Source organism: Motacilla alba, chromosome 4, assembly GCF_015832195.1.
Source record: "Motacilla alba alba isolate MOTALB_02 chromosome 4, Motacilla_alba_V1.0_pri, whole genome shotgun sequence".
Taxonomy (NCBI): domain Eukaryota; kingdom Metazoa; phylum Chordata; class Aves; order Passeriformes; family Motacillidae; genus Motacilla; species Motacilla alba.
Genome location: NC_052019.1, coordinates 3599981 through 3614030, shown reverse-complemented (window position 1 = coordinate 3614030; position 14050 = coordinate 3599981). Strand labels below are relative to the sequence as shown.

Here is a 14050-nt window from a genome sequence, read left to right as displayed (position 1 = left end):
TGACTGCCATGGAAAATGCAGTCAAAAAATAAAGAACACAGAACAAAACGTACTGTAGGCAAATAGGAGGACTGAGCAGGGGGGCAAGGAAGACTCCCAGATAGAGCTCACTGCCCCAAGAACTGCTTGTATCTTCCTCATTAAATGCCACTGGGTAATCACAGAATCATGGAATGGTTTGGGTTGGAAGAGACCTTACAGCTCATCTTTTTCCATCCCCTGCCATGGACAGTGGAACCTTCCACTACACCATGTTGCTCCAAGCCCCATCCAGCTTGGCCTTGAACCCTTCCAGAAATGGAGCAGTGTCTTGGTTTAAGACCATTTATAACATTGGACACTCAAAAATTAGTCACCTCCAACCAATCCCTTGCCACCAGTAAGGAAAGATTATGAGCAGATATAAGTGAAAACGAACATCTCTTCACTAACAAATGGAGCAGCAACAGTCAAAAAACAACAGTAAATAACTGCTAGATATAAAACTCCCCAATTTCACAAACCTCACAGACACGAAGAGAGCCAAAATGTTGGAATGAGTCTTTCCAAGAAGGCGCCTGCCTGAGGCGGCCTTGTGGCTGAGGGACAATGGGAAGATGGTGCCACATCCTTCCCCTCCAAAAGGGCAACGCGGGCCCCAGGAACAAAGAGACAAGATGGCAGCAACCCATACCAGAAAGACAGGAGCCCACAGAGCGGTTCTAAAGGCAGACAAAAATTTTCCAGCTCGTGTGGGGTCTACGTCGCTCCCGCTGCTGGTTCCCGCCATTTACAGGCTCTGGCATGGCTGCCGTGGTGTGAGGGGATGAGGGAGCGCTCAGTCCACACAGGCACATGGCAGCCTCGCCCCAGGACTACAGTAAATGCAGTGCAACCCCGACAAGGGGGAGAGAAATGATGAGGAGGACTCCATCTTATCAGAAGGCTAATTAATTACTTTATTATACTGTATTACACTATATTACATTACATCTAAACTGAATCTGCCAAGCACTCAGCTGCACTCCACTGCACTCATCTCATGACTGTCAGCCGACAGTCCCGACACACACACACACCTGGCCCTGATAGGCCAAGGAAACAAAACACCACCACTCTGGGTAAACAATCTCCATACTGCATTCCACTTTAGCAAAACACAGGCACAGCAAATGAGATAAGAATTGTTTTGATCATTCTCGGCTTCTCTCGCTGCTTCTCTAGGGTTCAGAGAATGTGAATCCCACACAGGACCCTGCTGGCTTTTCTTGCTGCCCCCAGAGTTCACAAACTTCACCTCAAAACAGTTTCTAATTGTGACATGAATCTTTACCAGTGGATGTGGTTGCAAACCGTAAACAAGAACCTCTGAAGAGAAGCTCTCACCTTCTGCAAAGGCAGCCATGAAAGGAAGAGCCTCCGCTCCCACAGCTTCTCTGGATAACCTGTGCCAGGGCCTCACCACCCTCACAGGGAGGATTTTCCCCTCATATCTAATCTAAACCTGCCTTCCTTCAGTTTAATGCCATTCCCCCTTTTAACAAAGCAGAAATAATCCCGGTAACATGGATCCAAACCCAATATCTTCCCATGTTAGATGAATTACAGCAGTATTTATATTTACAGTTAATTTCTAAACACAGAAAATATCACTTTTAAAAACTGAAGTATTTTGCAGAATGTACTCAACAGAATGAAATTTTATTGTAAAAGTTTGTTAATAATTTTTTATTTTGTGTGTGTGTGTAATCATCACAAAGTCATTCTTGCAATTTTCCAGTTAAGTTTTTGAAAGACTGAAAATTCACTGTTCAGTGACGGAAGCATAGAGCAATGACCAAACCTTAAACTCGTCTCCTTGACTCTTTCTCCCTTCAGTATGCTACTTCCCAATTTAAATATCCCAGACAAAGCCTCTGCACCACTCCTGATCTCCCACCAGCTTCCCTGTCCTTCATCAGACAGCTGGTGAAACTCTCAGTTCCTTTGCTCAGCTAAAAACTTCCATCAGTGACCTACACAGTCATCTGAGGTCACTCCTGTGCCAGGCTAAAAGGAATTTCCTTCCAAATACTTTTGATCCAACAGACTAAAATAACTGATTTTCCAGTTCAAAGATGACTCAAACTTTTCCTTTTTTATTTCCTTCTTTTTTTTTTTTTTTTAATATTGAAGAAAAAGAATTTCAGTTCAGAATTTCTGCCTAATGAATCAACAGTGATTTCATTTCCAGCACTCAGCTGGGACTCAGAGGAAACATAAATCAGAACAGCTTCAAAAGGGGAGGTCGAGATGCTCACCCTGTGGTGCTCTGCAGCTTCACAGAACTGTTCTGAGGGGTCAGGGACTTCAGCTCCAATCTCCACATTGAATTACGCACAGAGGGGACACAAATACAGATTTCATGCATGGAGGAAATCTCCTTGCAGAACATTGCTCATGGTTAGCTCAAAACTTAATTGAAAAGGCTGTACATTAAATGCTGCTGAGGATTATTCACTGTGGATTAAGCCTATCCAGTTTGGGAATTACTGCTGGAAGACAGAACAGGGCAAGATAACTGCCTGTGGTACCTATTCCAATTTGCAAGAACTTTTTTTTTCTTTTAATAATTTTCTTAATTTAAATCCTAGTGAAACTGTTCTCCACATTTGACCTGAATTCAGAAATTTCATGCATACTAATGGATGGTGGAGTTAAATATTTACTGCAAAACATGGCCTAGTTACAGTCTCTTGATAGGGATTTTTTTTCTTTTAACTGCACAGCATTTCTGTAATACTTTCTCAAATAAAACCTTTACTAACAGTCATATTTATTCTAAAAGAACAAGCAGTAATTTTAGGATTTGATTTTGATATTCAAATCAAATATTTCTGGAGGAAACACTATTTCCCTATCTTTCAGTTTCTGAGTATAATATTATTTTTGACAACTGTCAGAAGTTGGCATGTTAAAGAAATTTTATTCTGATTTTATCCTGATATAAAGCCACAATAGTATAAAATCTTCAAGAAAGACAATGTAAATAAATATAGAATAAAAAAATTGCCAAATACATTCATTTATAATACTTTTCAAACCTATCTCACTGCTTTTGCAAAATCTGTCTCAAACTGGCATGTTCAGGCAATATATCAAACACCAACTACTCTTTATAACAAACATACCCAGGAGATGGAAGTCACTTTCATAAATTTAAACTAACAGCAGCTTAAACAAAACACTGAAAAGTGAAATGAATACCAGAAATGCTCCAGCCAAGACTAAACAGAAATAAATCTTTTGAAAATAGTGCAGAGAACAGAGAAGAAGTGAAGATCCTTGGACAGCCAGCTGGCTTTACCAAGAACCAGTATCATCAGCAGTTCTCCCAAAAAGCCTAAACTTAATGTGTACAGAAAGTCATAAAATGATGGAATGGTTTGGCTTGGAAGGGACCTTAAAAGACTATCTAGTTCTAACCCCCCTGCCATGCCTTGTACGCATTTCATTTTTTCTCCACTTTTGGTTTTCTTCTTAAGGATCAATCCTGATCAGGAACAGAGTGGAGCAGGACAAGGCATTGGTGCTGTTGGGTTTGTTTCACAGAAAGATAAAATAGTTTGGTTTAGAAGAGCTTTTGAAGGTTACCTAGTCCATCCCTTGTGATGAGCAGGGACATCTTAACTAGACCAGGTTGCTTACAGCCCCATCCAACCTGACCTTGAATATGTCCAGTGATGGGGCATCCACCACCTCTTTGGGCAGACAGTTCCAGTGTCTCACAGAATCACAGAACAGGGAGTGCTTAGTGGCTGATGTGTGTGGTCAGCTATAAATATAAATTAAATACATGTATATTGTATATGTATTATATAGATGAGCTGTACACGTATGCTTGTGTGCATGTGCCTACTGGAAATAAAGGATCATTCTCATTCCTGCTTCTAACTGGGGCCATGGAGCTGCAGCAGCCTCACTCCTGGTTTTGGGAACCCCTGACCCTACTTTCCTGCATAGCAACTCTTGGAGATGCTCTACAACATCTGCTTTTTCCTCGTAAGTGTTTTAAATCATTTCGGAATAGGAATTTTGATGTCTTTCTGCAGCTCAAATTCTCAGAGAGCTGAAAGGTAATTAATGGATGGAAAAGAGTCTGAAAGACCCAGCATTAGCATGGAATGGCATTTAGAGGCCCAAATTTCTCAGGAGGAGCATTGCAAACATGAATAACAATTGAAATCGCTTCCATACATAACAAGCAATTCAAAACAGAAAAGGAATATTTATTAGTAACAAGGTAAGAGTTTTCAGGCCACAGCTCCAGTGATTTGCTGAACAGAAGACTTCAAATCTTTGTGCTAAAAGCTTTCAGCCCAGGCATGAGCCACCAGCCAGACAAAAAGCAAGTTGCAGAGTGCCTCATCACAGATATTATTGGAAAAAAGAGAATTTGTTTATTGCACACACAAGTTCTTTCAAAAGTGCAGATCAGGATTCACTGTCCCATTAAGCAGGACTGCCCACATGCCCCACTTCACATTTCAGGATGAATAGACATTCTAGTTTGTCTAAAAAAACCTATTTCTCAGTAATTTCTTTCCACAGACACTTTTTCCTCTGTCAAGAACTAGCACATGCTAACTTTTGTAAGCAAAAAAAAAAAAAGTTCTCGTATACTTCAGTGAAAAGGTTTATCAGTAAGCATAGGGAGAGCATATGTTTAAAACTCCTGAAAAGATCAGGAGTTTTTTTGGTCTAAAAAACAGGTTATCTAGACTCTAGGTTCTCTAGATTTCTCTAGAAACCATCTTTCATAGAATTTAGTTCTAGTTTTAAAATTTCATTGAAAAAATTTAAAAACTAGATGATTAAAAGCATTAGAGTACTAAAAATACTATTTCTAGTGTGTTCTGTCAGAGAGAAAAAAATTGCCAAATAAGTTAAAGTCACTTTCATGTCTCAGAGATGTTCATCCACAATGTCAAAATCGTCACAGAGTACACAGGTCATTCTTTTTTACAATGTCCATAAATCTCCATGAACAAAAAATTAAGTCTACCTCAACTTTACTCTGTCTTCAAACACAAAAAAACATCAATAGGTATTTTCTGTCCCTTGATTGAAGCATGGATTTTATATTGTGGTGTGATAAAATTTTATCTACCATGCTTGTAAAGCACAACAACCAGCAGCTGGACTAAATCATGTTTCTAATGGAAGTTTCATCTATATGCCAGAAAACTTCCAGGAAAATAACATTCAAATCAGGCAGTCACCAGCACATACCTACAGACAGACACTGCCAAAGCCATTTACCAGATAGAATAAATTTACATGAATATAGCCTGTTTCCTTGTGTTGCTTTCTGCAGCATCCCAGGCTGTGTCCTAACAAATTTAATCAAACTAGAGCCTAGTGGAACTGCAGTTCGTGATAGATTTTTGTGTCAATCATGGCCTGAATTTCTCCTCCACAGGGAATTTCCTTCTTCTCTACTGATCAATAAAAGACCAGTTGCATTTAGACACTTACGCTGTGAGTACAGCATATGATCTGTTTTAATTCCTGTGAGGAATTCTTCACTCCTCTGCACTTCTAAGTGTTTGTAGCCTCACTCTTTATGGTCATGGAATCATGGAATGGCTTGGGTTGGAAGGCACCTTACAAATCGTCTGGTTCCAATACCTGTCTGCCTTCCCTTCTCTCTAATACAAAAGGACATGAATGATAAACTTCCACATTTCCCAGGTCTTTGTCCCCCATCTGGGAGATCTTTTACACAACTCTGACAGTACCAGAATGAACACCCACACAGCAAAGCATTCAATGGCCCAGCAACTGGATAATCTCACTTAGGTGGTTTTGAAGTATAAGTGTTCCTATCACGGAATCATTATGGGATACAGAGATACACAGAGATGAGCTTTAGGCATCAAATCCTTTGTTTTTTGTTCTTTGTGTTTTTAGAACGGGTTTCACAAATCAAACCCATTTATCACCAAAGTTTTCTACAGCCAACAGAATTTACCCTTCCACACTACAGAGGGAACAAGAATCTTAACACCACGGACACTCTCATTCATTGCAAAGCGTTTTGCAATGATACAGAGCATTTGTTCCACACCTATCAATGGAAAGCAGGAGTCCCTGGAGTGAATTGCTGCCTTTAGTAGGACACAACACTACCCAGCAACACAGGGCAGGAAATGAGGAGCACACCAAGAGCCAGCTGTAAGCGCCGCAGACATTTTTAGGTTGACGATGTAATTATCCCAGCTGGAGCCCTGCCAGGAAATCAGCCAGGAAAACACAGCCTCAGTTCATTAATCCAGCTCTTTATGCCACCCAGCTAAACATATCATTTCACATCACACCAGGGCTGGTCTCATTTACACGGCTCGTGGGTGCTAATAATGGTGTGTGGTGTCTCCTGCTCTCCTCATTATGGGATCGTGTTGAACAGGCCCCAAAAAAAGCTGCTCCACTTTTCTGACAGGCTTTTTTCCCAGCCTGGAGTGTTGACAAGAGATAAATGTCTGTGTCATTCTGTGTAATTCTGTTTAAGATCTTTTTTCCTCCTCTCTGCTCCTTCATTGTTATTTGGGTTGTTTTTTTCTAAATATAGGTTAAGAAAGGTAAAAGTCTTTTTGTCATGTAAAAAGTCAGAAATTCAGTCTAGATAAAGAGTGTGCAAGTTTAGGTTGATGCCTCTAACTCAGGAGAAGGCTCCTGAGGAGAAGCTGAGTCAGCATCACAAACCCAAAAGGGAAAATGTTATAAATTCAGAGAGAACATGGGCACTCATGTCACCACTGAAGATGATGAGCTACAACTTGACACAAGACAAAATAAGTAATGTAAGCAACAGAAACTGAAGTAGTTGACAAATGAAAATTAATGCCAGAACAGCCAGGCATCAGCATTAAAAATCTAAAAAAAAATCCCACCCAACAAAAATCCCACCATCACAACAAAAAACACCCAGCAGAAAAAATAACCAACAAAACCCATAAAACGCTCCTGGAATACTGGAATGTCATTGTACATAGAGCATACAGCAAATACTTAACTTATTCTGATGTACTGCCAATTGAATGTTTAAGAAAACCCAAACCACACAGGAACATGAAAACACTGAAACCAAACATACACAGAGTGGAGAGGAGTAAAAAATACCCTCAGGATAAAACAGACTGGAATATTCACTAATCAGTGCTTATATGCACAAAATTGAACCCTGCTTTCTCTTATGATCACTTCAGTCCAATTTTCACAAGGTAAAAAAAAACACAGAATGAGTTCTGGGGGAGTAACTCAGTGAATATCAGTATTTTACACCCAAATCCTTTAGACTCCTTTTGAAATCTCAGTTGGAGATCTCTCAGTCTTGTTCTAAAACCCAGGGCTGATGATACTGGCAGATGGTATCTTTAGATTATAGGACTTACAATGGAATAAACCTGAAAGGTACTTAATTCTGCAGCAATAAAAATAATTACAAAGTCAATAAAACTGAAACATTTTGTTATAGGCAAATATGGAAAACATGTTTTTCCCCTACCAAACAGGTAAATTTGAAAGCACCTCATACCTACTTTATCTTTTGAAAGAAAATTGTCAGATATTGTGAGTATCCATTTATTTTATCACCAACACCCAGAAAATAATTGTCTTAGTATTGTTATTATACTTGTATTTTTAGGCTTTGATACAATTTTTTTTAAATATTTGAAAACACAAGTATTTCTATACTGCTCTTTTATCTGGTTGATAATTGTTAGATTGTTCAGAAACATAAGCACCATAATTCTCGTTCTACATTTGCACCCACAGGCTTTAAACCACTGCTCAGATTCAGCCAAGTGAAAAAAATCACATCATTTTGTCACACAGCAGAAAAAAAAAACCAGGCTGAAATGGTACAGTAAGCTTTGGCACTGGGCAAAGCTCTGCTCCCATCAAGCATTTTTTCCTGTTGGGACCCTGGTTGCTGAGAATTTTAGACCTTCTGTGCTGACAGACACTGACCCCCAGGAGAACACTGCATTTGACCTGAGACCATGGAGAAGGCTTCCAGAAATGAATGATAGACCTGGGATTGTGGGTGTGGAGTTTGAATAGAAGTATGATATCCCATGGTGGGAAACATAAGAGTTTAAGGTTTTAGAATACAGTAATATATATAAAGCAAGATGGAGGTTTTAGGGTGGAGGCTGCTCCTTCTTCTTTACCTTCTTCTTCACCGTCTTCTTCACCTTCTTTTCCATGGGTTTGGGTGGTTTTGTGTAATTGGATAAAAAGTCCACACTGTGGGCCACAGATGGTTGGTTTTTGGGTTAAAAGTAAAAATAATTCAGGTTCCATTTCTTAATTGGACAGTTCATCCTCAAAAGACCTTGTGGAGAGAGAGACACAGCTCCATTTCTACCTTGTTAGTGAAGTGCTGTAGAACTCACGCTCTGTGAGACTTTAACGTAGATAAGACCTAATAAAGATCTGAGTCCAAAGAAATATCATCTCACACATCTAATCCCGACCTTGGCAGAAAAGAAGAAAAAGAATCGACATCTTCCTACATACCTTGTTTTCGAACATCATCTACAGCAGCAACCAGCTCCTCCTTGAGATCCTGGCTCTCTTTAGCAATTTGGTCTCCTTTTTCCAAGAAGTTCTGAGTGGCCTGCTCCACTGAGGCAGCCAAAACATGAGCCTTCTTCGAGCGCCCTTTCTTCTTGCCAGATGGTCCCTTATTGCTCGTGTTCACCAGCGTCGTTACCTTTGGGCAGGAAAAACAAGTTTTTGTCAGTTTGAACAATTCCCTATATATAGGAACACCTAATTCAATCCTCACACCATTTTCTGTGCCCTGGAAGGGATGTAGTGGCCACATGTTTTGAATAGATAAAATTGGAAGTATAAAATCCAGCAGCACGTTCTCCAAAAGAGGGTTTTCCTTTTAACCTCTCCTCAGTCTGGGCTAAGCAAATCACAGCCAAGCAGCAAAAAAGAAAAAGATAAGAACCAGGCACGGCAGGGCTGCGGCGCCAAAGCATCGTTTTTGTTACTTGTTTTCATTTTTAAAAATTGAAGACACTGATAAAATGGAATCTGAACACACAAGGGTCAGAAACCACTCAAAAAGCAATTGTCCCTTGAGATAATATACTGGCAGTGACATGCAAGTGGTGACAAAAACATTGTGGCCATTTTCCAGACATGAAAGGTACAAAGAGCTCCCCCTGCAAAGATTATACAGGTTAGAACTCTTTGCCTTAGTGCTGCTTCACTGTATTCCTAATATTTTGTAATAAAACCACAGCAGGCAGCGAAATGATCCGGCCACTATTTAAACAGAAGGAAATTCTGCCTCCATGTTTGCAGAATCTCCTGAAGGAATTCTTTATTGAGCTGTCAATAAACTGATTAGAAAGCTTAAAAACACAGTCCAGCGTGTACATCCCACAGCTGAGTGCTGGGCAAAGGGGGAATCCTGCATGACTCCAGCAGTACCAGGCTGCTGCTCTGTGAAACTGGAATATTGAATTGGGTACCATCAGGTGGTAAATGCACAAAAAAATGAGCAGGGATACAGTTCTCCCTAACCAGGATACAAACCAAGGCACCTGTAGTGTTGTATCAGTCTTCCAAGCCACAAATTTGCTGTAAGAAAATAAATCTTTTTTGTAATCAAGATCACTAAAACCCAAAAGATTCTAGAACAAGTATGAAAATTCACTGTCGTCTCATCCCTGTTACCAGAAGAGTGACAAGGTCTGTGGTACAGTTTGACCAAAAAGCCTGTTACCATGCTATTTGTGCTTCTTTCAGTCATTTTTTTTCCCTAATCACATATTAAAACTACAGACTATGGAAGAATAAATATATGTACCTATATCTAAATATATAATCAGGGCTTGAAAACACCATATACATGGATGTATTGGGAGAAAAAAAAATGTATTCCAGAGCCTTCTTTCAGGAAGGAGTCTGCTTGGCTACTGGAATGTAATATTCATCCATCATATGGGTTTTGTTGGGTTTTTTTCCACTGTTCATATCTACAAATAATATTTTCTTTATTAGCTTTCCCTTGCAAATATTCGTCATGAAATTTCCTGAAGATCACTTCATAGTTGATCATTGTCATTGGCATCTAGTTAAGGACACCTACAGAAATGCAAATAATTCTAACCCACCACCAAACAATAAGAAAAGTTTATCAGAACTTCCCAGTGTGGAAATAATTATAAATTGAAATTAAGTATTTATTACTACTACTACTACTTTCTTTTGGGCCTTTTTGAAATAAAAGGCCCAAAAGAAAGAACTGCTTTTTGTTATGCTGCTTAATATGCAGAAATAGATAAAAATCACTTAAATTGTCTACAAGTGCTCAAAATCTTCTCAGTTAAGAACTTCTGTGTAGAGCAGATGAACATGTGCAGGTCCTAGAGGTGAAGAGGATCTGGCACTGGCAGAAAACCTTTGCTGATGCTCTGAGCTGCTGAGTCCAGAACTAACACAGTCCATAGGAAAATCCAAATTACCACAGAAGATGGAGACTTTTTCTACCATTTCTCGTAACCCACATGGAGGAAACGGCACCCCCAAAGTCAATCCTCTTTTTCAAAAGGAAACATTGGTGTGTTCTGTTTGAGCCCACTTCCTTCATAAATGCTTTGCTGTTCTTTTTTTTTTTAATTATTTATTTTGTTTCTATCATTAAAAATAAGTTTCCATCATGTCAAAAGGTGGGACTCAAATATAATCATGGAAGAGTACCAGCAAGAGAGCACAAGACCACAAACGGTGCCAGAGGCTTTGTTCGGCTCAATGATTTGTAAACTTGAAGCAAAGACTTTAAAATTTTAAACAGAATCTACTGGTTTTAAAAAACCAATATCTCACTACCCTCTGATCAACAGCATTCAGATCAAACAAGGAGAGAAATTTCCATGTGGAGCTAGAACATTCCCTTGGAAAAGGAATTCTGGATTCAAGTCTCTTGACCAGAGGTGGGGTTCTGGGTAATACAGAGATCCCATAGGAAGAAAACCACTCATAAAAACTGGGAGATTGCCATTTTACCCACCTTGTGTCAGCTTCTTTAAATTACATTAAATTTTGAGTTAGGAGGCTAAAAAAAGCAGTCTTTTCCAAAATTAGAACTCCTGTTCCAGAAAGTCAGCTGTACTGGGACAGGGCAAAGGGGAAGAAAGGCTTCTGATGCCAGTGACAGAAAAATCCATGGCCTATTAGCTTCCTTCCTATTTTTAAAAATACAATAACCTATGAATTTATATAAATTACAAGAAAAAATATAGGAAAAATAATAATAGCCTTTTATTTTATTAAAATACCTCCGTTTTTCAGCAGGGCTTTAAAGCTAACTAGTTTATTTTAAATATCTTACCCCACCTAAAGTGGTACAAAGGAAAGAATGTCTCAATCAGCTTCTGTTACTAATTAATGCAGAAGTCACCCAAAATTCTGTACAATTATCAAATATACCACTTGATAATTACCATAAGCTCATTTGGCAGCCTTGTAATGATCCTGGCTTTGTGATCACACTAGGGAACCTTGCCCTCTTATTTTATTAAAGAAGCTTCACACAGTCCTAGCACAGATCTCTGCTGGAATAACAGAACTTCCCTAATTAATAGTTCAGCCCCATCCTGATTTAAGGCCTCCTTACCCAGCTCCAGCAGCACAAAAGAAAGGTGAAGATGTCTTTGCTAAAAGCAGAAAATTCCATTAGCATGGATTTCCCTATGGCAGAAGTCAGGTGTGGGCAGGGAATGCCAGAAGTGAAAGGGGATAGAGCTGGATCACACACTCATCAAATCAATCCTGTCAGCAGCTCCAGCTCACACAAGGACATTCCTGGCTCTCTGAATGCAACTGTCTTCCCCACAGATTTCTGAAAGGGGTGGGCCACAAGTTTAGGAGTAATAATTCTCCCCCTTTGCCTTCTCTTTGCTCAGTATCTGCTCAAATTGCAGGAGTTACCCAAGACTTTCCATAACCACGTTTAAGACAAGCATATATTGACAAATCTTGAGGCAAATATTGATATAAATTTTTTTTTAATTTATTTTTTTAATTATCCCGCTAATCCTTATGGTTTCTCTCTGGTCCCTCACACAAGACAGATGCATTGGTATTGTGTTTTCAGCACAAATTGGGTGATAAAAGGATTGAGAGCAGCCCTTTGGAGAAAGGCTTGAGGACACTGATGGCATATGGCATGGGGATGGGACCAGGTGATCTTTAAAGGTCTCTTGTAGCACAAATAATTCTATGATTCTGTGATTCTACACATTTAAATACCATTGACAGAGGCTGTTGGGAGTTTTTTCAGATGGACAGCATTTACACATTTCCTTGTTTTTTAATAAACCAAAGCAGGCAAATAAAATACAACTCTGCAAACATTATGGAAACCATTCAGACAAATACTTGGCTCTGGTTGTGGCAGTTGAAATCAATGTAAAAGGGTTTCTCTGAAGGATTATTTACAAAAACTGTTTACAAAAAAAAATAAATTCACTATTCTCCCCCATGCCCTTTGTATTTTCAAGTAAGTATTATTTGTTCTTCCTAGTGGCATTTTTTGGATGTGAGCAGCTACAAGTGATTCCTCTCTTCTCATGCACTCATAGATTACCAAGGTGCTGGAAACATTCAATGACCTGAGCAAAGACAGCCCTGACATTTCAGTGGAAAGGCCTTTTTTTTTTTCTGGGTATCAGCTGCCCTTCCACTCCACTGCACCATCTCATTGCCTCACTGGCTGTACAACGGTCACCCCCCGAGCGCTCAAAATCCTGCCGCTGCCAAAAGAAGTTTGTTGCATCAAAGGAAAAAAAATAAATCATTACAACTGTCTGGGAACACAAAAATTCTTTTTTTTTTTAACTGTCTCATGGTTGGGTTTGCTTTTTTTTGGGGGTTTTGTTTGTTTGTTTTTGTTTTTGTTTCCTTTGGCAGAAGAGCCCTTTCAAAACACCTGGAGAGAGAAGCAGATTGTGTTGGGGGTTACAGCACCAGCACGGCCGTGGGAAGATCTAATTTGATTCCCTGCTCCAAACGAGGTAGAGAACAGACCTGAGCACTGTGTTTGTGACCTTCCCTTGGAACATCCAGCAGCAGAGCAAACACGGAGGGGATTTTCCCATAGAAATTCCTGTCTCTGCACACCAAAGACTTAAGTTATGATGTGGCTCTCAGCAGCAGCTCATTAGCTGATCCCACTCCAACTACAAGGTGTTACTGAGCAAAATACAGGAGAAAATGCTTTCAACAACTACTTTCATTCACATACAAAACAGAAAAGCAGCTAAATTGGATTTTTTCCATATTTCTGCAAAGGAGAAGATAACTTGCTGGGTTTTTTTTCCCATATTTGTGCTTATTTTCTAGTGCCAAACAAGAAGAATGGTATTTTTTTCCCTATTACACCAATATGTGTGAACACAGATGTTCTGCCGAGCACGATTCAGTCTGTAACATAACTCCATTTTTTGATAATAACTGTTCTTCAATTTTTCCTATCAACTTGAGTAATTTGCCACTGTCCTTACCCCATAAATCATAACAGCTTACATAATTAACTCTTGTAATTATCTCCGCACGATTAGCACCAGCTGTCTACCTAATTCATAGAACTGAAATTCTCTTTCTGTTCTGTGTGGATATTTGGATTCTCATTGATGAGCAGAACTTTGCCCATCCACACTGAATTCCAGTGGTTTAACCCAGCTTTTTGTACTCCTTCCAGCTCCCCTCAGTTAGTGTTTGCAAACACCTGTGGGTTTGAGGCATTCAGAAATAAGCAGACTCCTCTCCCTAATGCAGAAATTATTGGCTGGGGTGCTACAAAATGCCAGTGCCACACCTCCCTTTTGGCTGGGAAGCACTCAGATAACTGAGGCAACACTGATTAGAGCCAGGATATTTTATATTTTAATCCAGTGTAGCTTGAGGACAGCAAGCAGCCCTGATTCACATTTCTGCTGCCAAATGCTGATTCCTGAGCAAATCTGCATATTTATATTCTGCCCACATGATGCACCTTTAGGAT

At 39.6% G+C, this 14050-nt stretch overlaps 1 protein-coding gene across 3 annotated transcripts in view; it reads right to left on the bottom strand.

Annotated features, from left to right (window-relative positions):
• The window catches only part of CTNNA2 (catenin alpha 2), a 464788-nt gene that overhangs the window by 362412 nt on the left and 88326 nt on the right, over positions 1 to 14050 (bottom strand). For all 3 annotated transcript variants that reach the window (XM_038135460.1, XM_038135463.1, XM_038135459.1), the window contains exon 3: positions 8545 to 8740. In XM_038135460.1, coding sequence (XP_037991388.1) covers positions 8545 to 8740 — 196 coding nt within the window. The remainder of the gene's footprint in view (positions 1 to 8544; positions 8741 to 14050) is intronic.